This window comes from Gobius niger, assembly GCF_951799975.1.
Source record: "Gobius niger genome assembly, chromosome: 19".
Classification (NCBI taxonomy): Eukaryota; Metazoa; Chordata; class Actinopteri; order Gobiiformes; family Gobiidae; genus Gobius; species Gobius niger.
In genome coordinates, this window is record NC_136870.1 from 11,842,001 (window position 1) to 11,868,062 (window position 26,062).

A 26,062-nucleotide genomic window follows, 5' to 3' on the forward strand; every position below is an offset into this window, starting at 1 on the left:
CCACCGAAAAAAGAATCCTAATGTATGTTATTTTTCATTTAAATTAAAAATTGTGTCTTAATGAGAATAAAGAAATGTTTATGGTTAAGCATCACAGTATTTTATTTGATATGATGGTGCCACTGTATATGATAATATTTGCTGTCTGCTTGGCTCATGATTTTGCTGATTTCCAGTTTGCGCTTTCACTCCTTGTCCTTGTCTGTATACACTGTGAAAGAAAAAATAAAGAAAATAGTGTAAACATTTGTTACAGCCAAATCACTATAGAGCTTGTAAAAAATCAGGAAACACCGAAAACGCTGCAAAATGCTTCACTTTATCCCTGGTCACTATGCTACATCCTATTACCAAGTTATAATCTTTGTAGTTAGAAGACGGTTCTCACCTTTGACGTCCAGTTTGCATTCCACCTCGTCCTGGCCCAGCTCGTTGATGGCCCGACACATGTACACTCCTCCGTCGAAAGTGCTTGGCTTGCGGATTCTGAGGGTCAGCACTCCTTGGTTGTTCATCATCAGGTATTTGGGGTTCTCACCGATAATCATTTTGTTCTTCATCCAAATGATTTTAGGCTAAAAGGAAAACGCACATCTGATATGAGACACACGGCGCGTCGAAGCTGATTTACACTTGAGTATCGATGTGTCGTGCGGCTGCCTTTGACCTTTACCGAGAAGCATTACGATTACTGAAATGCCTGGGCACATCTATCTCAGTGATAATAATCTGAACAGCACCGGCCTTCTCATTTTCAGCCAAATTTAACGTGCATTACCTTAGGGAAGGCTCTGACAGAACAGGAGATGGCTGTGCTGTACCCGGCAACAACAGCTCTGTTCACCAGGGGCTGAGTAAACTTGGGAATGCAGGACATGTCTTGCTCCTTGAAGGTGGCTTTCTTCATCTCAAGACCTACACAGAGAATGCAATAATGATGTTATTCTCATGGTAATATGACTATGTGGCCTACATACTGTATATCCACATTGCAAGTTTACAAAGTCACATGAGAGCACTTTACAGCACAGTAATAGCATAGTAATAGGAAATAGCATTGCACATAATGGCGAACACGCATCTTTCTTTCTATATTCATTACAAGATTATATCATTAATCATGCACCTGATCTTTACCCAATATGAAGACAGTTCCAGAAATCATATTACTAAGTTATTACCGTGCTGATTAAATTTCCCAAACATACATAGTTCCACCACTCAGAATATCACCCCTCCAGTAGATTATAATTGTCTGTGCACGATAGCACCCTCCACTGTCATGAAGAGACGTCAAACATGAGAGTGTAGATCACACCTGTCTTCGCGATGACAGCAGTGTTCTTGCTGAGGCGCGGCTCCTCGCTCAGGCCGCACAGGTTTTCACTATACACACGGAACTGGTACGTGTTTCCCATGATCAGGTCTGAGACCGTGCAGTTGGTCCTCCTGTTGTGCTCATAAACGGTGAACCACTCCTACGACGAGAAACGTTACATATTTATAATGGTGTAAGATCAAGTAAATTAATGTTACATACTGAATAACATCAATAAAAACAACCAAACCGAATCAGAGCAGTACCATTAATACATAGACCTCTACAAACATATCCTAAAATCCATGTGATGTAAGTATAAGTTCAGCAGATAATATTTCTTACCCTAAATCATTCAGCCCTACCTCCCATGACTGAAAATGCCATACCTTAGTTTTCTGATCGGCTTTCTGGATGGTGTAGCCAGTGACCTCACAGTTCCCGTCATCTGTCGGAGGCTCCCACTCCAGAGCGGCATTGAAGCCCCACACATCTGTCACCCTCACTTTGACTGGAGGCCCGGGCTTTTCTGGATGTATAGAGCCACACCAGCACTATGTCACTGCCGCTCTCGGCTATAATAAAGTACAGCCTTGACCAGCTTACCCACTACCCGCATGATGACGGAGGCCCTGTCCTCCAGGTTCTCAATCTGCAGCACCAGCTCGTACGTGCCGGAGTGCTCCCTCTCTGCCGAGCGGATGAACAAGATGGTGTCCACGTTGGTACTACGGACATTGACCATCTTGGGGTCAACGGGCTGACCGTCCTTGTACCAGGTGGCGACAGGGCGTGGCTTACCCTTAGAAAAGACAAAATTCAAATCATATCATCCTGCAGCAAATACCATTCGCATTGAGTTTACATGTGCAGTTTGGGGAATGTATTAGTTCATCTTTTACGTTTTTTACACATTCTCCATTGTATAAAAGGTTTTTCGAGGAGTTACCTGTATTGGTTGTATTTAATTTAAGATGTTTTGCATCTCAGCTAAGAAGCTTAACAGTTCAACAGTTTCAAATAGGGCCTTTATATCCCAGTAGAAGTGAAGACATAGACTTGTCATTGGCTCCACCTTGTTTACCATAAAAATCTCCTCTCACCTTGTCAAATGGCCTCAACGCTCTGCCTGGGGAGGGGAACGCCTATACCCGTGTTTATCCTGAACTGGTATTTTTCTGGGTAACTAGCTCTTGATCTGGGGTCCCATCAAAGACTCATCATTATTATTATGCTCATGTTTTGTTTTTTAATTCAGGTCAGAGGTTCTCTCTTCACAATGACCTCTTTTACGCCTCTTAAACAATCTTTCATCCATGGCTTTGTGTTTTTTATTTGTTATGACTAAATAGGATTAATATTCCAACAGTGCCATTAGCTCCCAAGCCGCATATCAGTTTGCAGTCACTGACACATTCAATAAAAGTGCCCTTTTTTTTTTTTACCTGGAAAGGGATGACCAAGTTGATTTTCTCTCCCACTTTCCTGACGTACTTGGTTCTCAGTTCACGTGGAAGGCGGATCTTGGGGTGCTCTGAACAGGAGAGAACCCACAAATGTTGATCAAAGCTATGTCAAAAGTATGACAGCGTTGTGAATAATGTGTTCGCCTGACCCATGATCTCGCGGATAGTGACGGGCTGACCCAAAAGCGCGGGGGGACTTCTGCCGGCGATGTTCACGGCCACCACCCTGAAGTTGATCTTCTCACCCACCGGGAGACCGCGCACCACAAATCCTTGCCTCTCACAAAGCTCCTGGTTTGCCACCACCCACTCAGTGTCTGAAATGAGACATCAATAATGCACGAATTGAAGTAGGATTTCCATCTTTCATCTTTTTATATTATTACAATGTTTAATATTTTAATAAACCTATTAACTATGCAGTGGTATTGATATGAGGAATAGCATGAGGGTGATTATTAGTAATGGGTTATTTAAAGAGATCCATGGATTTATAAATTAACCTTATTTGGGGGATAGTGTAGCATGCATGTAATAGGAGCTGTTCAGTCACCTCCGTCTTTGCAATACTCAATAACATAGCCATCCAGGCCTCCAGCTCCGATCTTCTCTGGAGCGAGCCACTTGAGACTGCACGTGCTGTCCGTTACATCGTGCACGGTCAGGCGAGTGGGCTCACTGGTCGGTGCTGTGCAGAAACCACAGTGTGACACACATTCGCAGAAACAACAGTATTTTCTTGACTATAAGTTGCTCCGAAGTATAAGTCGCACCAGCCAAAAAATGCATAAGGAAGAAGAAAAAAACATATGTAAGTCGCTCCGGAGTATAAGTCGCACCTGCCTTGGCAACTACCTGGGCATGAAGGCATAACTGCAGGAGTAGCAGATACTGGTACACAAGCCTAGAGCGCCCTCTAGTAGCTGTCAGTGTGAAAATAACAAACATGTGAAATTATAAATTTTGATATATAAGTCGCACCTGAGTATAAGTTGCATCCCCTGCCAAACTATGAAAAAAAGTGCGACTTATAGTCCGGATAATACAGTGCACATTGATTTAAAGGGGTGCAGGAACTCACCGATGGGCATGAAGGGTTTAGAGGTGAGACTGGGTGGAGACAGGCCGATGCTGTTCACGGCAAAGACCCTCATCTCGTACAGAATGCCCTCAATCATCCTCTTCGCCTCATAATTGGTGTCGGGGTAGACGTCAAAGTTCAGTTTAGTCCATCTGGAGGAGCCTTTCTTTTTCCTCTCCATGAGATAACCTGAAATGAAGAGTTGTTTGAGAATCTCGGGTTGTTTCTAAACCAATAACAACAAAAAAGAGACAAAAACACAACAAAAATGTGGAAAAAACGTGGCAACAGCGCAACGAAAAAGTCAGTCTTGAAAAAACAGTTTTGTAGGTCTTAGTTTTCAAATGAGGCGTGACACTGCTCCAGTCGAGGAGCTTTTAGATTTGGGTAAAGCGGGCCTTGCTGTTGCTTTTGTTCACACCTGGTGACACTTGGTATCTGCAGCTACACTGAGCCTAAGTATAAGTATCGGATCGGGGTGACAGAAATTGTAAAGGAAAATCCCCATTTTAAACATTACCTTTGACAGGCGCTCCTCCATCATACTTTGGCGGATCCCAAATCATTGAAGCAGTGTCTTCTCCCACACCAGTGCATTTCACATTCTCCGGGGGGTCAGGCACATCTGGAGTAACACAGATGCGTGAACTTTAAGAGGCCTAATTTTTCAGTGGGTTAAAACAACATAAGTTAACGACACTTGCCCACAATCTTGATGAACAGGTTAGCCTTATCCTCTCCGGCCGGGTTGGTGACGCAGATGGTGTAGTTGCCCTCGTCTTCTCTCTCCGCTCCCTCTATGACGAAGCAGCTCAGGTCTTTCCTGGACTCTACACGGATGCGGCCCTCAGTCTCTGAGACGATCTGAATAAAGAGGCAATGGAAATAGAGTTTGCGCATATGACATCAGGCTAAACACAGATACAAGCAAGGTCATGGTTTTAGTTCTGCTGGACCTTAGCGCTGCATTACAGTGGACCATGGGATTTTACTAGAGGTTAGAAACCTGGTTGGGAATCATTGGAAAGGCCCTTGAGTGGTTCAGATCTTACCTTGAGGACCGAACTTACTAAATCGCGATGGGAAATTGTGTCTCGGACCAAATAGCATTGACCTCTGGGGTTCCGCAGGGGTCGATTCTGGGGCCCTTCTTGTTCAATTTGTACATGCTTCCATTAGGTCAATTAATGTCCTATCACAATTATGCAGACGATACTCTATGTTGCACTGACAGCGGGTAACATGGGCCTGTATAGACACAGTGTTATTGTATCAAACAGATAAGTATGTGGATGCAAAACCACTTCCTCCAGTTAAATACAGATTAAACACAGAGCCTACTAAGTGTCCGAATTAGGTGAAGTCATGCCTGGATTCAGTAGAAACACGTGATTGGTCCCCGGAGACTGCTGGCACGCTTTTTGTTGGCCTCAGAAATGCCTCCCACCCCCCAGTCCTATTCTGTTTTCAGACACTTTGACCAAAGCAGTCACCTTCTCAACTTCGCTCAAATTTCAACTGAGGGGCAATTTGTTCTGGTGAGGCAGCATTAACTCAAGTCCAAGAGAGGGCAGAGGCACAGCACAGAAGCCACTTTTACACTATTATAGTTCACTCCACAGATTCAACTTATCTATCTTAAAAGGAACAGAAAATACTCCGACGCTTACTTCAGAAATACAAATGATAATGTTTTGAATTGGACCTTTTCTCCCTTTGACCAGACAACAGTGGGCGCTGGTTCTCCCGTGATCTCCACATCTAAACGCAGCTTATTTCCAGCCACAACGATGATGGTGTTCTGAGAAACCATGTTGCCAGTGGTGTCCAGGTGGATCTTGGGTGGATCTTCAAATTCAAAGTAAACAAAGCGTAAGTTTTCCAAGTCTAAGAAACCACGTCTTTATTTTTGTTTTGTTTTTTTAAAATTCATTTAGGAGTGAGATTTCGGTCCAAGCGTGCTTACCTTGTCTGGGCACATAGTCAATCTTGATTTCTGTTTAGGACAGAGACAGCGTTATAGAGACAGCAGGTGGTACGTTCAGCACTTTTTTAATCACTCTGTCTTGCCTCACCGAGGAAGTTGAGTTTGGCAGAAAGCGACAGGGCGTATCCATCAGGAACAAATGTGTAGTCTCCGGCATCCTCCGGCTTCACATTATCAATAATCAGCCGGTGGAATCTGGAAACAGGAGACGTCCCCACGGTAATCTGTTTGCTCTGTTTGTCTCTGTTTTATCAAGTTCTAAGGCAGACTTTACATATGCCTATTTTATTATACGGCTAATATTCACAAATAGGCAACCACAGACCTTCAACAATTTAGATCTACTCTCCATTTGTTTAGGCAACATGTCATGTCTCTATGGAAATGTTGACTAAATGCAGCCAAACATGAGATTTAAATAGGTTATTCTTTCAAATCCATTATATCCAAATCCAAATAATATATTGCAGATGGCATAATTCATAATGTGTCACCCATTATGAAATGAGCTTATATTGACCTTTACCATGTCTTTAAATATGTCTTCAATTGTGTAGAATTTTCTTGAAAGCAATTTAAAAAAGAAAGTCCTTATGGATTATTTACCCTGAATGAGAATATTGGATCTTCATGCCATATCTTATGAAAAACAGAGGAACAAACTATATATTTGTTTGTGTACCTTCCAATGTGCGTCATTTTAATGCGGTCGCTTGGCAGGACTTCGACTCCATCTTTGAACCACTTCCCTGTAACCTTGTCATCAGACACTTCACACTTGAATATGGCCTGATCTGTTGCCTTCACTGTCAGATCTGCAATGTCCTGCAACACCTCCAGCTGTTTTTCTGGGCAAAGACACAGTAACCCACAAGAGAGAGGATCAGCAAAGATAAAAGGCCATATGAAGTGAATGAGGGAGGGAGGGTAGGTTCATAATGGCAACAGCTTGACACCGACTGCCATGAGTGGTTAGTTTGTTGTTTATAAAAAGAGCAGCGAGGCCCTTGGGCGAGTGGATAAATTCAGCTGCATTCATAGCACACAATGTGAACTATATAAATTCAAACAGTCCAACGAAATAGGCCTACTATGTAGAGCCACACTTCATCAACCTTATTGTACAGTATAAGTATATGTATGATTTACTGTTCGTATTAAAGATGAAAAAAGTGAACTGAAAAATGTCTCTACTGGTACCTTCTACTTCCAGCTCTCCTTTGGTGTGACCCCCGTTGGTCCAGGCGTGGTACATGCCAATGTCCTCCAGTGTGGCTTCAGGGATAATCAATGTGTGCTTCTTCCCATCTTTCTTAAAACGATATCTTGATTCTTTATCTTTGTGGAGCTCCACGTCTTCAAAGAACCTATAGAATAAAATTTAGACATTTAGACATGTCTAAAAGTCTCATGGTAGTGTAAAATAAGGTGTAACCCGGTTATTCATGTCCTCACAACACCACCTTAACATGCGGAGGGGTTTAAGTGCCCGAATTATCCTCGGAGCGTTGTCGGGGAATTTGTGCCCCTGGTAGGGTCTCCCACAGCAAACAGGTCAAACAAAAGAGTGACTTAAGATGAGAGATCGGCAAGAGCAGTTATCGGCCGGATTGGCAGTGCTTGGTGACACAGCAAGGTATAAACATAACAATATGGATGGATTGATCAGTGTTGGGCAAGTTACTTATATATATTCTGATTCTGTAATAGTAGTTACAGCTAAAACAATGTAATATGTTTGTATTACACATTACTGTTTCTAAAATGTAGCTGAGTTACACTACTTTGAGTTACTTTTGAGTTACTTTTGGCAAAATATAAACCGAAAATGGTAATAATGCCACCGAGAGCAAAACTGCAGTAGAAGATTTCGGTTTCCTTCACTTTCCCCCATTCTCTCTGTTTTGTTTTGACGACGTTCGCTTCACACAACTGCAACTGGGGAGAAGTTTGCTTTTTTTCATTCATACATTTAAATGCATTTGTAACTCAAGTTACTTGAGTTATAATGACTAATATATTCCGGTATTTTGTGTAAGTAATATGTTAAATATACTTTTGTAACTCCTTACGGTACCCCTAACACTGGGACTGATGTATAGATATTGTTCAAGAATATCTTTATTAATCATTAGAACACTGTACTTTTTGAGGCCAGAAAAGGGTATTAAAGTTTCCAATGTGCCGACTGGTAAAACTGGGTGTAACTGAGAGAAAAAGGCTGGAAGAGCATTTTATTTCATTGTCCTGTACTTACCACATGACGTGGGCACCCTCCTCTGAAACCTCAATCTCAAACTCCACTCTCTCCCCAACCACAACGTGATAGTCATCCATCAGTTTGGTAATGGTCACCGGGGGCTCTGTGTGGGGTAAAGAGCAGAGTAAACACTCATTATGACAAATGATGATAGATGAGGTCAGATTAAAAGCTGCTAATTTACTTCAGGATGTGGCAGTACCTTTGACAAACACTTCAGTGAAAGACTTGTCTTCTCCGACCACACATTCATATGCAGCATCATCCGCCAATGTGGTCCTGTTGATGGTGAGAGTCCTGATGTTCCCATTGGCCTCCATCACATACCTTTAGGACACGCAAAAGCATTACACGTCAACATTGTGTCAAAAGCTGTTTTCATCAAACAACCAACACAAACTGACTTGCTAAAAAGCGTTTATTCAAAGAGCATATGACAGTTTAAACTACCTATGTCATAAAATATAGTCAACACAATTATTTTTTAAGATTGTGATGTTTTTATAATACTTATTAGTTGGATTATGTGACATAAAAAGAGGTGAGAAGAATTCCAAAACTAAACTTAAACTGGCTAAATGTAATCATCAATCTACTCGACCCTTTCCGAAAGTTCCAACAATCCAAGCCCATAAATGGCTACATAAGCAATGCCAAATAACTCTTCTGTATTCTCAGGAAGAAGTACATTTAAAACAGCTGGTATTTTAGAATAATTAACATGTCTAGTAGTAGTACAAAATAAGACCGTTCATTTGTGCGAGCTCTTTTTTTAACCCAGAGCTGAGACGCCTTTGTCCCAGCGGGGCATTACAGTAAGACTGCAGGAGGTGTAAGGTGTCTTGGCAGTTGGACTCAGACTAATCCCACTGGGAGGTAACTCATGACAAGCCTAAAAATAAAACCTGTTGACGGGATCATCGTTCCGTGCTATGAATTTGTGACACTGATAATTCTGGCTTGATATTAATACAACACTGCCTCTCATGTCCATGTCTACTTCATTCACTTGATATGGCCTTACACTGCATGGCTAATTAAGCAAAAGTGCAAAGGCTAATGTGGTTATGTACTTTGCCGATGGTTTGATCTCCTGGCCATTCTTCAGCCATTTGACCTGAACGTTGGGGTCGACCACTTCGCAGGACAGTACGATCTTCTTGCCTTTGTCGATGGAGTAGCAGGAATCGAGCTTCTTCAGGAAAGCTGCACAATAAACAGAGGAAAGCCTGTCAATTCATCTTTCACAGGGGTCTCTGGGTCATGTCAAATCCCCTCTTGTTCTAACGTCACATCTGGTCCGGCCCGCTGTCCTTGTCTTTCATTCGGCTCTCCCCTCGAGTCACATCTCATGTCACATTGTCTCTACCTTATCCTACTTACCCTCGGTGTGCTTGGGCTCCGGCGCGTGCATCTTCTTCAGACGCTTCAGCATGCCCCTCAGGTCAGTGATGCCATACTTGAAGGCAATTTTCTCGTATTCGCTTGGATGAGCACTCTTCAGCAACTCCCACACGTCAATCTCAGGCTGCTCCTCCTGCTTTTTCCTCCTGTCAGTCAAAAAAAAATAAAAAAGACATGTTTCACCGTGGTATAGTGCGGTCAAACAATAGAAGACATGTGGTTAATGATACGGGGGAGAAAAACTTACTTCTTTGTCGCCTTAAGCAGAGCACTGAAATCCAGGTCTCCATCATCCTCTCCAGCATCTCTGTGTAGAATGAAGTCATGTCACTAATGTGCTTTCTTCTATAAAATATGAACTTTATTAATACTTTTTACACTAGCAAAAGTGTTTCAGAGCATTACAAGAGTGGATAATCTAAAGACATACTAAATAAAGTACTAGACCAACAGCCCCTCCAACCACCACTGTGAATTCACTCACAGACATAATTCCTCCTGGCCTATTGTACATGTTTTTGGTGGCAGGGGAAACCGGAGTAAACCTACGCAGACACAGGAAGAACAAGCAAACTCTACACAGAAAGGCCCCATCCGGCCGGGATCGAACCTGGGACCTTCTTGCGGTGAAGCACCAGTGCTAACCACTGACTTTGACCTAACTTAAACTGCTAGGCAATAAATGTTAAAGAAAATAAAAAAATATGTTTATGTTAGTTTTATCTAGAGTAAAATGTAGTGGTAGTATTTAAGTTTAAGTTAAGCCTACTCCTTTTTGGGTATTATTGTGTTTCTTTTTTGTCAAACAACTTGGAACTTGGAATTGCTCAAATAAACTAAACTAAAGTAAAGTGTATTCTATATTTGGATGAATTGTATGCACGGATACAGATTACATTTGAATTCTTTATAAACCTACAAACTACAAAGAACAACACAACATTGTGCATACACCTTTAAAGCAGCTATGTGACCTATGTGAGACTCACGCTCTTTTGAAGGCGGACAAAATATCGCTCTTCTCCTCCTGTTGAGCGACTGTAAGAGGAGAAGTTGCAGAGGGAGCACATTATGGCTGGATCAGATCAAAACATGAGTGCGTGTGGAACGTGAAGCTGCTCCACTCACCCTCCACCGTGATCTCAAAAGTGCAGCTATCACACTTGTCTTTAGCTGTGACTTCGCATCTGTAGCCACCGGCATCGCCCGCTACCACTTTAATGATCTTCATTTCATATGTATAAATCTATAGAATGAATGTGTACAATATTAATTACGACTGAGGGATTAAATGGCACACGTTTGAGATGAGTAACATTGTATCTCAGTCACAGCCCCACCTTGGTATTTCTGTCATAAGTTTCTTTGAACTGCATGTGTTTTCCAGCCTTGCTGCCAAGATCCATCCATTTGCCCTTCAGCCACTTCATGACTGGTTTCCTTGCAAGGGTAGTTGAATCAACCTTGGCTATGAGGGTCACGTCACTTCCTGCATTCACAAACACCAGTGAGATAGACACATCCTGTGTCCAAATAATACTTAAATGCAACCTGTAATTTTTCAATGGAAACATGAATCAGTCTGACCAGCAATCGCAACAACATCGTCCTGAGGTTTCTCCACAAACAGCCCAGTCAGCTCAGTGGTTCCTTCCTCTGAAATAGAAAGTATATAAAAACAAGGCATTTGTTCAAAACAAGCCCTAATAGCTCATCAGGCAAATGTCCAATGTGTCCAAGTAATATGTCATATATCAAAATATAATGACATCAACCAGAGAAAGTGCAGAGGAAAAACACAGACATAGAACACGACACAAACTCACAAACTGTACATGGAGATATTTGTGCAAACACAAATAACTTTGTTTATTCTTTATTTTTCTCTTTATTTAGGTTATTATTCAGTGTCACATTAATTATGTGACACTGAAGCTTTTTAATATGACAAAATGACATTGTTGCAGCAAATGATTCCACCATGAGAGCACTGAAATACCCCTGCAGTTCCCCATAACAAAGTTCATCGGATACATAATCGCTCTAATGAACTGTACTAAGTATAAGACTTTAACAAGCCTGCATCTGTTGACGGCCGTGCATCAGCACTTTCTAGGCCTATCAAGCCTTGAGTTTGAAAGGTGTGAATCTATTCCCTGTGGACCATATTCCATTTAGATCAGAGCCATAAATATGCCACATGAGAACACATATGCAGATGTATGCACAGACACAGCCATCTGCATTTCATAACAGCATATTAGCATGCACGAGGTGATCACAGTCCTGCATGGACTCGTCTGCTCCCTCCGCAGCGCTCTCTTCTCCAGGGAAACACACCGCTGTGGTAAACATATGGAAGTATAACCTCTGTCGGTATACTGTGCCATAAGTCTGAGTGAACTCTGGGTTATTCTGTGGAATTATTGCATTAATAGGACAGAGAAGTGCAGTCACCGCAGGCCTGTTTTAAACACATGGTACAGACCATGACTGTTAGGACGTAATCAAATGACATGATTACTGCACCAAAGGCAGATGGATTGTTTCAAGAAATCACTTTGATTACTTCTTTTGAAGGATGTTTGTAGTGTTGAAGCAATGACTTAGCCTCATGCTGTGAGTCTCTACCCCAGGCTGTCCGAGCAAACCATTGAAGTGTGTGACTTGAAAGAAATATGTTTAAACATACACTCTTTATTATTAATATGTAAAAACAATCATTTGCCCCAGAGTAAGTGGGCTATCTTTGCACATTTCCTCTCACTAACACAAACTTCAAAGCAAGCCTTGTCGACTTTGCAAAAACTTCTTCAAATGGCTTCCAAATATCTATATGTTTTTTTTTTTTTTTAAATTGGCACTAACCTCTCACTAATTTCCATTTGTAACATTGGCGCAAGTGGCCCAGAACAGGCTGCGTTTGGCCAAGTGATGATAATCCCCACGCACACTCTATACCCCTGTGGGTAGAAACAGCCTTGGTAAGATGATAAGCACCTCCCACACAGGATTGAACTCCAGCACGCAGACGGGAAACTCAGAGTGCTGGAATACCCACTTCAGCGAGAGGGGCGCAGACCAGAGAAAAGTGGGGAACCTTCACATGCGCCACAGGATTCTTAGCAGTTAAACAAGCCACAAAAGGGGATTCTCCAGCTCCACCTAGAGATACAGGTGCGAGCCAGCCCTGCGTTTAGTAATGCTGAGTAAACAGACAAACCGATGGCTCTCAAACATGCAGTAAATACACTCTTTGTAGAATGCTGTTAATCAGACCCAACAGAAGTTTGGTCCAATTGTTCTCTGGGGGTTTAGAAAGAGCCACTAAAGAGGAAATAATTTAACTTGACAACTGTTTCGAAGAACAAAAACATGGGTTCTACCAACACACTTCAAGGTTGTCTTTTGACTTTGCAGTTTGAAACCAACAACAGTCTGCCTGATAATGTCCAAACATCACAGAATGGGTCTTGGACAGGCACCAAAGTTAAAATTTCATGACCTTATTCATCCGGCCATATATGTCCATGAGTGAAGCCACAACAAGCTAATACCACCTTCCCACCTGCTCTCACCTTTACATCAACACATAACGGAGATGTGTCAAGTCCATTTAAATTTACCGCACCATGAGGTATGATCACAATCCACTCCATGCCATATCTATTCCTGGAGCCCTGACAAAGGATTAGAGAAACTAAATAATTTCCCGACGACTCGACGGTTCGGGCAGCACAAAGAGTTTCCAGCGCAGCTTCACTTGAGGAGCTCCTATTAAAGTGTCATCGAGCCATATGACCCTTGGTATGTTTAGTAACAGCTGCCATTGTTTCTGGAGCACTTTTACGCACCAACCCCAGCTGTGTTTACCCTCTCATTGTTTAAAACGCCAGAGGAAAGAAGCCGGTATCATAACACTTGAGTTGGGCACAGCGGTCTTTAAACGGGAAAACAAAATATTGAAGTTTGGAGTTGAAGCCCTTTTAAAAATGACACAACAGGTGACAGAGACAAGGATAGATCCGATGAATATAAAACATCTCCGTGGCCAAGCTAAGTTTTCTTGCCAGGACATAACAAAGTCTCAGAGGGATTCTCAGTTACAGCCGCCTTGCATACGCTGCATTAAACTTCATATAGTATTCATGGCATATACGAGATAATAATCTTTAACAAAATAAACACTCAAATATAACAGCCTATGGACATGTATGATGATTGATGGGGTGAAATATGTGGCCGTTTTCAAAAGAAACCTTCAAAGTGATTGCTTTTTCTAAATGGACATAGAACATATTATGTGACTCTTTGTGACACTTGCACATAATATAAACATGTCTAACAGACACCACATTGACATACCTTTTGGGAAAACCAATGTAAATAGTCAAATACCATAAATAATCATAAACATTCTCTTTTTCCTTACCACCACCATCTTCTGAATCTGTTGTATGGACAAGGAAGCAAATCATAAAGCGATAAAGCAAATGCACAACACATGACTTACAAATGCAACAAACATTCAGGCAGAGACGGCAGAAGAACAGGCCCAGTGGAAATGACACCGTTCTGTTTGGAAGTGAGGGGTTCACATAAGGCTGAAGGGGGAAAAGGGGGTATTTGGTTGGGGTTCAGGTATTTTCCACAAATTTGCATCATAGAGCAGTCTCTAAATGGCCTTGAATATTAGCAGGGGAAGTAATTTAGGTCAGATCATTAATTTTGTGTTTTAGTGAGAGGTGATGATGAAACGTTAACACTTAGTCCGTCAATGCTCCAGTAAAAATGTTGAAGCAGCTTTACCAAAGTTGCCAAACCTGGAGCTTTTGGCAAACAAGTTATCCACTTGAGACTTACTCTACACTATATTCTCCCAAAACAGTCGCGTAAGTATCTATAGGCATCCAAAGTGCGTTTCCTCCTTTGTGAGGATGAAAGGTAGTGTTTATGTGAAGGTGGGTCTCCCATTAGTGCCATGTCCCTGCCCATTGTTTTTCTCGTATCATAATGCAAGGACACACAAATGCATTTACATCGACAAACATGTAGCAAAGAGGATGATATGAAAAGAAATTCCTTCCCAGGAAATATATCATCGGCCAAATATGTTGAAAAAAAACCCTGCATAATCCACGTCTAGAGCTCCTCTGAACATTTCATGCCCCATTATAGCCTCCAATGGCTCCACCATTATTCACTATATTCTACAGAGTCAAAGGCATGGAATGAGTCATGCCGTTTCTTTCCTTAGCACACAGTGTGCCGCATGTATACACTCAGATCTGTGAATACATTAGCTGGATTTGGTCAAATGTATCAAGCCACAGACCAAATTATGCCTTACCTCCATCTGCAGGGGGTGCATCTGAGAAGAGGGGATGGGAATTAGCAAGCTAATAATGTGAAACCCCTATGAATGCTGATTAGAATAGAACACCTTTTTTTAGATATATATATTTTTAGTGTAAAGCATCCATTTTGTATCTCAAATATTAAAGCTTGCAATTGTTAACTCTTCAAAAACACATTTCCCTCCTCACGTAGACAAGCTACGCTTCAGTCGCTGTTGTCTTCAAACATGCTTATAACAACGCACACCATCCAAGGACAATGTTGAGATGATGCTGAACAATCGAATATGCCTGACAACATACAGAGCAAACGGAAAATATACACGAACACACAGTATTACGACACAAATCAGTGGACGCGGTTCCCCTCACCCTCAGGAGGTGTCTCTTCTGGGGCTAAAATGAGCGTTGGAAATAGTCAGTGAGGTCTAGATTAAATTAATTACTGTTGTGTGAATGTTCCTGGGTCTAAAACTACAAAACCACTTGGCACTTGACATAATATGTGAGCAAAAGTGAAAACGTGAGAGGCAGTTGTCAAGTCGGTGAGTGCTTGTGGGAGAGACTAAAAGGTCAAAGGCTGTGGTGCAGTTCACTTACCACCCCCCTCCGGTTTATCTGCAGACAGAAACACAACACACGTATCATTAGAGGCGTCACCATTAACTCATAATAAATCATCAGGATCATGACACTCAAATGTGTTATTTTAGCGGCGCCAAACATTTCATACACTTTTATGAAAACAATCTGGATCTCATCATGTCTGGATCTGCGAAGTCTCTCCTATTAATAATAATAGACTGAAACACTGGCCATATTTGGTCTGGCCGGACGTTTTGACACTTGTGCCACTCCCCTTGTATTCACCGGTCTAATTGTTACCGACTAAAAGTGGTTGAAGTGAATTGAAGTGGTGTTGGTGGTTCCTGTGGGGTCAGCGCTGTGGAGGGTAAAGGCCAGGAGCCGTATCTGATGACTTCCCTGAAGGCGAGCCACATTCTCCCAGAACGCATTCTGTTTCCTTGAATAGTCACGACACCTCGACCTTTGCTGCCTAAAACATTCTCTTTTTGAAAATATATAAATATATAAATGTTGAAATTAAATTATATAATGTCAATTAGGGCAGCACAGCTAATCACAATCAACAGGACGTGTTTTTGGTTTTATGTCTTATAACAAAAACAATGAAATAAAAAATACATATAAATTTATTTAGTTAGGTATGCAAACTCCTAAAGATAAGGATTTTTTTTTTTCATGACAATTAAAGCAGAACTAAGAAACTCATGCCCCTAGAGGCCCTAGGTGTTGTAGCATGTTGCGTTTTTTACTCATTAATTGTCCGTGAGAGTAAATACTACGCTGACAGAAAAGACAAAGGGAGAGAGGGATATTTTACATCCAATTACACAATGGAGATAATTTTTCCACTAAAAACTTGGCTGTAAATACTGCTAAAGTGGAGCCCGCAGTTAGCTTTACCCGTTAGCCTGTTAGCTTCTTCTTTGTGATTCTTTTAGTGTCTATGCCCGTGGGCCAAATCCGGCCGGCGAGATGATTAAATCCGGCCCCTGCCTTATAGAGCACAAATTCCCGAGTATGTCCCCCCCCCCCCCCAAAAAAGTAAGTCTCTAGCCCATTCCTGTGTGGAGTTATGAGTTTTTAAAGAAATAAACAGAATGCTCACCCCAGCCGCTGGGGGTTAAGCTTAAATAAAGAAAGGAAAGAATTCCACACGTGTCCCGCAGAGGGCACTGACATAATGATCAGGATCATCACACTGATCAGGATATAAACAACACGTTATAAACACGTGGTAAATGGACAGTCTGCCCCTGGGTGGCTGTGCAGCAACTGCTGATTATCCAATGTGGATAAATAAAGTAATCTGATTCTGATTGGAGAGGAAATGGGGGTTAAAATTCCCCGATGCCTGAGTGTCTGGAATATTTGAATGAGATTCTTACAAACCTCATAATCAACTTTCTTGCTAAGAGTAGAGCATAATATTGTTGGTAGCCCTCCACAGGAAGCTACTATGAAGGTCCATCTAGATCAGGGGTTTCCAAAGTGCGGCCCGGGGGCCAAAGGTGGCCCTCAGACCAATGTTTGGTGGCCCTCTGCCTTTTTGCTGAATCGGGACACATCATCAGAGATAGTCCTTTTTATTTGAAATGTAATAATTCTACACAATTCTAACAAAACAACTAACCTTTTACTGTGAGACAGAGCTGGCATGAAGGTTTTGAGCAGAAATAAAGGTGTGGGGCGCAATTTAAACCTCTGCTAGTCAAAGGTTTTGCGGCACTAACCACCGATCTATGGCCCTTCCCCCTGTGTACGCTTCAGTATGCGGCCCCCCATGAAAAAAGTTTGGACACCCCTGATCTAGATGAAGGCATTAAGGTCCGCAGATGTGTTCTGTACTGCAGTTCTTCAAAATAAATCATTTATTCTTGAGGAATCATTTGAGATCAACCCTTTCCCCACTTTACGGTTTGTTTACATATGAGGCAGTGTCAATCATGGCTTTGGCAGCTCCTGCGCCTGCAAACTGTGGATATACGGGTAGTAGAGATGCGCGGGTCGACCCGAAACCCACGGTGAGTGATATCCAGCTGCAGCGTGACTCATGCAGCAGTTTTTTAACGTGCGAGGGTCGGGTTGGGTCGGGTTAAAATTACAGCGGATTAGGTGACGTGACCTGGTTACACCTTTGCTCCGACGCCACCTCTGCATATCACGCGTGCCTCTGATTTCATGCATGCCGAAATGTACACACAGGAAATGCACACCCGCTTGTAAAACCCAATCCATTTGTTTCAAGTTTTACGGCAATTTATGTTCGCCCCTGTTTTATTTCACTCAGTCAGAAGTGATTTACAACACTGTCCATAAAGCGCGCCATTTTTTTTTGCATAAAACATGAATAAATACATGTTCGCCGCAGATCCCGTGACGGCCATTTTGAATTGATTTACAGACGGTGCTGTGCTCTCATAGTGTTTCATAGAGTCATCATGATGAAATGAATTACGAGCGTGAATCATACCATCCCCTCAACAGGGGCTGCCACGAAAAACATGAGAGCGACTTCATATTGAGCCGGGAGAGCGGAGCCACAGTGAACTTTGGTGACGCATTATGTCAGGATTTATTTTACCACACAACCCGATACACAGGGGTGTGTTCGGCTCAATGAACTTAAGAGGAAGAAAAATCACTGTGGAGTATTTTTAGCATCTTAGGAGGCAAGAACTTTTTCGAGCCAATTTTCACTAATTGTTACTTTAATTTGTGGTGTTTTGCCTTTATGCATAACAAACTTATTATTAGGAGGGGGATAGAGGAGTGTATTCGGAAAAGCGATGACACCATAAGCCTCTGCTACACAGTTCCCAGGCCCTCCCTATTACTGTCAGCTTTAGAGAGCCTAACAATGGAAGTGCCGCTCGGATTCATGTGACAGTACAGATGCCTGTATTGTCAATCTTTACGGAAGACCCCGTGGACTTTTAAACGAGAGACGTGATTCTTGGCATCGCGCTTAAATGACAAGAGTTGGAATTTCAGAAAAGAGAACTGCAGGCTGACCATGTTTCAAAGTCAAATTTTAAGAGTTATGAGCAAAGTCCTGCAATATATCCAAATATAAAACCTGTACGATTGGAGGATGGGGAGTCACAGAAGTCATGCCCAGTGTGGAGCGTATGCGGGTGATGTCACAGCATAGAAACAGCACGGCAACACAAGCCAAATGAGTGTCATTCTGCGATTTTATCATCTGATTTGACACTCAGTTCAGAACATATTGGTTCAGTGTAGAATGAAAATGAAGTGTGCTCGTCACATAACATCTATGTATTTATATTACTATATTGTCTTTTGACTGTGCAGATAATAGAGAGATGATAAAAGTTAAAAGGCACTGAAAATGGTCGTCACTGAGAGGAAGAAAGGATGAGATAATCTCTTATTCCTGTTTTAGACATTATGTACTAGAGTTGACCGGTCTAGGTGGGAAATATCAACTATCGCGTTGCTTTTATACCTTGTTTGAAAGTTTAGATTCTTCAGAGTTCAGTGGTTTCAATCTTTTTATAGAATGAGCCCTTGAGCAAGATTACTTGAAAAGAGTTCCTCATCACAGAGCAGCACTAGCACTTGATGATGATGCACATTGGTTGTGAGTGTAATATTAAAGATGTTGGCCTTTTATCGCTAATCTCTGTGTAAAGCTTTTGCATTTATAAATAAAACCATAAATGCTTGATCTAGACCAAAGAGTTAAAAAGCTTATATTTACATGTCGATCGGGCCCTGTTATGAGCTGAATAACATTTTTATCCGTATCATAGAAAGTGGCACATGTAAAAATGTTTTTGTTCTCGTCGCACTGACAGGCACCTGTCTCATTCCTCCTCGTCACATAATATAATAATAAATGAATTCTTTATAAAAATAGATTTGTTTTGTTTGCGTCATCGACCCCTCGCATATCACTTGGTCACAGCCTGAGACATGAGACTGTATCTACACATAGCACACTTATAGCCTTTGGCAGGGTTTTCTTATGAATCTGCGACTGGTACACTGACCCTGTCCTGATGATGTCAGAGCAGCTGGCCATGTGACTATTTCAGGCCACTCATATAGTTTATAGGCAAATAGGAGACAAAAGACTGGATACCGACTGCTTTACGAGATCTTCGGTGCCTTTGACTGGGCTATAAAACCCTTGGCATGTTTGGTATTGGAGATTAACAAGCTATATTGTTCTTTGTATGTATAACGTCATGTAAAATAGAGTTCAAATACTAAAAATCTGCCACTGATTCCGCTATCATCAAAGAGTTCACCTGAAGAAAATACTGTGTTTTTTTCTTTCCGTTTTCCATTTTGCGATTCATCTCTGTTTTACTTGACAAATACTTTTACAATTAGCAGCTGCACAACTCAAACTGAAGAGGGAACGGCCAAAAAACAGAGCCATCTCCTTCATCCCCTGCAATACTCATCTCTAAAGCAAACATATTCTCCACTAAAACCTAAATCCCAACCTCCTCAAGGCGCTCCCCAGACTAATTACTCATCCACAAAAAGTTCCTCTGCATTACCTTTGGGGACGGGTGCGGGCGCGGGTGCGGGCGCGGGCATGGTTAATTCCGTATTTCTTCGCTGGGTTGCTTGAAGACTGGGGGGTACTTGGGGGTCCTAATTCCTTTTATTTCAGCCCCTCTCTCTGGTGCTATTCGAGGCGCTCCTGGCACTCAAGACTCAGCCCCCCCCTCCATCGCCCCCACCGCTGCCCCCCAGTGAGCAAGTCCTCTGACGACTCCCCAAGAGTTCACAGGAGGCAGGAGGGATCCTCTCTGAGTTGGCCCGCGTTAAGGCGTCAGGACACAGGGGGCGCACACTGGCAAAACACATTTATGAAAGGATTAACGAAATGTACACACATGGTGATCTCTCAGGTTTAACGCACGACTATGAAAAGCATCCACTTCTGCGCAGATTTCTGACACTTTATCCAGTAACGGCGTCTTGTGATTATCACGGTGTTAGTGTTTGGCTCAAACGGCAGTTACGGATGGTTTCTGTGGTTTCTTTGGTTTCACTAGACACTTCAGGGGCTGTGTTAGGACTACATGCTATATTAAGAGGTTCATTATAATATTATGCAGCAGTGCCAGTTGTGTGGGATGATATTAATAGGCTTAAAGAGTGAATTAGATCAAAATGGTCACTGAATGCAGACAACACTACATTGTATGACATGTACTGTAATGTTAAAGCAGACTGAAACATGGTCTTCCAGTAAAACCCGGTGTGTCGGTACACTACAGGGCTATGGGCATGTTATAGTGGTAGTCACATGATCACTTCAATGCGTTTTTTTTTCCTTCTAGGATTTGTTTGACTTGACTGGGACTGTTTTCCTCACATGCGTTCTTCTGCACCACTGACGCACTGATGTTAGCACAAATCAAAACAATGAGTTGTGTTCACTTCAGCTATTTATTACGAATAGATGCTTTTCTTTGAATCGCTCAAAAACATGTCTTAAAAATAAGGCAAAACATATGTTTTGTATGTATTTGGATTAATGTCCGTTTAGTCTAATGGTACTTTTTCATTTAGACCGTGAGGAGAGTTGTCCTGTGTTCTTGATTCATTTCAAAGATTCAAAAGATTTTATTGTCAATTCATATTAATCAAAATGTCCATTTCTCTAAAGTTTTTGGTGTCACCACCAACTATCAGCTTCCTGATAGTTGGTGGATAAAACTGTTCTTCAGTCGTGTGCATCCACAGCAACTCTACTACTAAGAGCCAGATTTTCATAAAAGGGTTTTGTGTTTTTTTTTTTTTTAGCACAAGGCCAAACTTAAGGTCAAATGTCAGAGAACACAAGTGTCTCCCCAGCTTCCCACAACGAAAATGTCTGCAGACTTCCTGCTACTGTCCAGGGCTCCAGATTCATCTTTCAGCAGCATGTGTCAACAACCAGAGTCACCCCAGAGACAAGTGCTCCGTCTGCTGCTGTGCTGAAAGTGAGGAGAACATTTCATAAAACTACAGAGGTTATCTTGGAGATGGTTGACATTCTTTACAAAACATACAGCCAAAAAAAAGGAAATTATTAATGGAGAGAAGTCAATATGAGGTCAAATCTAGGCGTCCTCAAATGATATAGCAGAGTGACGTCATCCTACCCCCACTTACTAAACATACATCTGATCTATTCCTACAGTGCATATGATCTCACATGTCTCACAGACATCTTTCTGATGTCTGTAAAAACATCTTACTGCACAATGCCTCATGAGGGCTGACATATTTCAGCACAACTATACAAAATCACGGAACAAAGGGCATGCATTATCGATATAACAAAATGCATACGACCGTGTACCTTTTGTGCCCCAATCCAGGCCAGAAAGTATGGAGTAACTTCACGACCAGGAACTTCTTTGATGTGATCATGGCCCTGCACAAAAAATGTTGGGAAAAAGGCTAAATAAAAAAAACAATTGTGGTCGACATCAAGTTCTGAGCAATCAGTCTGAATCTAAGTAAAAATATATAAATATGAGAATGTGCTTTATTTAGGAAAAATATATATTTGAACACATCAGGAGCACTTTAGAGAAGACTGATATTTGAGCTGCTAAACTAATAAACAATCATATGCATTTCAGAGAACTATTGTAGACGTCTAAACTGGTAACACAGACTATTTTGTTGTTTGGAAACTACAAAATTGTATAACCTAAATACAATTTGCAAAATTGCAACCATTACAGTTTGGATTGATTGCAATCAGTCTTGCAGTTCTAAATGTGAGCATACAGTATCAAATGAATGAGGTAAACAGAGGGAGAGTTTACATTTCTGTGGGAATACAGAGAGCTTTAGCTCCAGCGATTAGTGAAACGGCGGCAGAAAGACGACTCTTGGCAACATGAAAATAACTCTCCTGTATCTAATGTGATTAGTCAGTGATTAGTCCAGAATCTGTGAAGATTCGCTCTAAAGGAAGCTCGACTCCTACAGATTTCAACTGAATTTGAATGAAAATTGAGACAGCATGGAAATAGACCCAGCTGATGTTGTATGTTCAAAAGAAAGTGGCGTTTGGCAGCAGAGACTGTCAGAATCATAATACAGGGTGGGGAATGCCTCACTTGCATTGTTAGTTTATATTTAGGCAAATACGTATTCTGTAGATGTTTCCTTCTTCACTTCTTATTGCATTATTTATCATTCATATTAGTCATATTAGTCATTAATCATGCATGTTTTGTTTCAAGCAACAAAACATTTGAACTCAAGTTTACAATAAGTATTTAAATAGTTTGTTTCACCTTAATTCACCTCCTGTTTTGACTGAAAAAACTTATCATTTACATCATCAATATTTCGATGATGTATTTGTCAGATTATTGACAATTGCTGCTTTATCGTTCATCATGTTTTCAGATCAGCTTGGTTGTTTCGGTGCATCTTTTGCATTGATGCCATTGTGTGAGTTGTTGGTGACTTTGTGTCATAATGAATTGCGTTTTAAAGTCTTCTATGATCTGACGGGGATGAGACTGGGCTCAGTTACAAATATCAGGGGACTGTTGATAGCAAACTTATCTGTGACGGTAAATTGTGGCGTTTGTTGAATCTTTCACATGGGCAATCATCCCAACCATATATTACTGTCTGTGTTTAGCTTTGCAAGTGCATGAACAAAAGCACTCTCCACACTTAGAGCTAAATATGTGAAGGAGTGCTGCAAAGACACATTTTATTTAAGTGAAAAGAGGGAGAGAGAGACGAGAGCTCTGGGACTCAGTCATTACATCTGCGATTAGAGGCCTTAATTAAAGAAGGAAACCCAGCTCCAGTGTTTGCTTACACTGCAACAACTTGTAACTTTACACCAATTACTGAGCAGTGTGAAAGTTCACTTGTGCGTCTCAGATACTGAATGACCGGTGCATGGAATCATTTCTATGACTGTATGACGATATGTAATTACTTGACATGATTCATCTCTCAAACGATACAGGGATATAGGCGTCACAATGTGTCACGATTTTTTGCCAGATAATAAAGAGTAACACACACAACATTTCTGACAAAGGGCTTTGAGATTCTTTTTGTTCAAATGGGCTTCTATATTTGTCCTGAAAGTAAATAGCTTTAGCTTCTATTTAGGGAAAATGCTGAGCTAAGGCTTTTGAAATACTCGTAATAGTTTCTGTTGATACTGTGTGAAATGCAATAGCTCCCTCATGTGGTAAAGTTGTGACCATGCACATTATTACAGCCAACAGGTGCAAATACAACATTATACAAAAACACATCAGTGAGCTTGATTTACACTTAGCACGTGTCATTTATTTTCTTTCTGTTGTCTATGTTCATGATTTCCTAAGTGAATTGTTTTCTTGGCCTACTTACAGTACATGGGCATCCGTGTGGAAACATTGCAGCAGTCTATGGTCCTGATGCTTCGTCTTCTGGGCCGTTCTGAGCCAATGAAATCCAATTCATTACTGTGGAGGAGTTTTGAGGAATACTGGTCATTAAATAGGACACACTTGTAAAAAGCTTTTAAAAGGATGCAGTAAAACAGTTATTTGGATTTTTTTTTAAAGATTCTGAGGTTTATGGAACAAAGAGTCAAGTGGAAGACCTCCCCAAAAAAGTCACCAGCGCTGGGCCGGAGGATCTGATTGGCTCAGTGTCCGTCAAGACACTGGACGATCCTCGACTCAAATGAAGGCCGTCACTGGAGCGACTGCAGCCCAATAACCGTCAAAGGCATCTGCAGGTGAAGGTCTTCAAACACAAAACACATCTTCAAAGGCCGACCAAACATGGGACATTGAAAGGTGAAGAAAGTTTAATTCTCTGTTGAAAACAAATATTACCTTAATGATCCTGATGGTTTCTGGCCTGACAAGCAGATCCAGGAGAGATGTTTTCTACGCCCCACAGAGAAGGGGCGCCATAATGATCTGAGGCTTTTTCCATCAGTGGAACAATGGAGCTTCAGGTGGTGCCTCTGGCTCTGTGCAGATGTTACAGAGAGCATCCCTCATCTGGTTATTGGGCTGCAGTCGCTCCAATAACGGCCTTAATGTGGGTCGAGGATCGTCCAGTGTCTTTGACGGACACTAAGGGAATCAGATCCTCCGGCTCAGCGCTGGTGACATTTTTTCTTCCACTTGACTTTTTTGTTCCATAAACCTCAGGATCTTTTAAGACATTCACAAAGACTGCTTCACTGTGTCCTACCTTAGCAGCAATAGCACGCTGTGAGAGGTTTGCTAATACAACAACCCAAACACGCTCCTCAAAGTGTAATTATCATCAGGACGTCATGACAGTGTGAAAACCTGACCGAAAATGACACTCGATCCACATTTTTGCACAGATTTGGCCTTTGACTTTTCTTTTGGTGCCATTTTTCAAGTGGTCTTTAATTTTTGATCAGGAGTGTATAATTCCACCATAAGTTCATTTTTTGTTTATTTGTTTGACATCATGCAGACTTTGACAAACCCTGGGCTGAGGATGTTTCTGTTCTGTCCTAAATACTGTATACTGAATTGTGTCTGTAGTAAATAAAGAATGAATGATTGAATGATATTCTTCCACTCTACCCACACACGCTTGCAGTATGGGCAACAAAATCCGAAAAGCAATATTAATCACTTGCTTATTCACAGTGAAATTTACAAATGGGTAGACCTACAATTAATTCTAAGTGTAAAGGAGTGTAAAGACTTTTAAGGTAACGTTGGGGGCATGTTAATATTATTGTGGTTTTACTTTTTTACTTTTCTCTCTCACTGGCACCTGGACCACACATGGTACTTGAGTTTTGCTTTTGGGGTCAACTGCATATTTAACTTTATTCATTTTCCTTTAGTCATGTTTTTATAGGTTCTTTTGGCAACAGTTTAATTTTACATTACCCTTGATTGTACTGTGTAATTTTAGTACAATGTAATGTCCTCTATAACATTGTGTATAACGTGTACCTATGTGTATTATTAGATCAGTACATACACAAGGGAATAATGTATTTGTAGTTTGGAGGAACATAATATTGACTCAAGTAAGAGCAACGTTACTTGAAAATAATTTTGCACAAGTAGAAGTCAAAGGTAAACAAGTATTTGGAGAAAAATGTACTACAATAGTGTGAATACTGAGTAACTGTTTGAGCGTAATAGATTGATTCATGTTTCAGTAGTGACATAAATTATGGGAATTATTATGGAATATTGTAATATTTTCAAGAACATATTTATTTGACCTTTATTTAACCAGGAAAGTCCCACTGAGATTAATAATCTCTTTTTCAGAGGAGTCCTGGCCCCAGAGAGAAACCTATTGTACATGAAAACTCCACACTGAAAGGACCCATCCAGGTGGGAATTGAACCCGGGACCTCCTAGCTGTGAGGCACGAGCGCTAACCGCTGCACCACCGTGCCGAAATACAGTAAAAACATAAAACAAGAAATAATTGTGAACGGCGTAAACAAAACACAAAATACATATTTGTATACGTGTCAAAATGAAGATTTGTCAAGGGTTACTTTTTTTTTTTTTACTCAAGTAAGAGTACAGGTACTTCATCTTAATATTACTCAAGTAGAAATAAAAAGTTCT

General features: G+C 41.3%; 1 protein-coding gene across 1 annotated transcript; it reads right to left on the reverse strand.

Moving 5' to 3' along the window:
• Nucleotides 1-82: 82 nt before the first annotated feature.
• On the reverse strand, nucleotides 83-20,036 carry mybpc2b (myosin binding protein Cb; the record flags this gene model as incomplete). The annotated part of the gene is made up of 28 exons (XM_079576840.1): nucleotides 83-211; nucleotides 389-575; nucleotides 779-915; nucleotides 1,319-1,478; nucleotides 1,708-1,847; nucleotides 1,925-2,120; nucleotides 2,764-2,852; nucleotides 2,934-3,101; nucleotides 3,338-3,472; nucleotides 3,866-4,054; nucleotides 4,386-4,490; nucleotides 4,570-4,729; nucleotides 5,571-5,713; nucleotides 5,832-5,861; nucleotides 5,941-6,047; nucleotides 6,535-6,700; nucleotides 7,053-7,219; nucleotides 8,110-8,215; nucleotides 8,315-8,439; nucleotides 9,186-9,318; nucleotides 9,496-9,662; nucleotides 9,764-9,823; nucleotides 10,506-10,554; nucleotides 10,645-10,762; nucleotides 10,857-11,005; nucleotides 11,104-11,172; nucleotides 15,474-15,491; nucleotides 19,997-20,036. The coding sequence occupies 28 exons, from the start codon at nucleotides 20,034-20,036 to the stop codon at nucleotides 186-188; spliced, it is 3,339 nt and encodes a 1,112-aa protein (XP_079432966.1). The 3' UTR covers nucleotides 83-185.
• Between the last annotated feature and the right edge of the window lie 6,026 nt (nucleotides 20,037-26,062).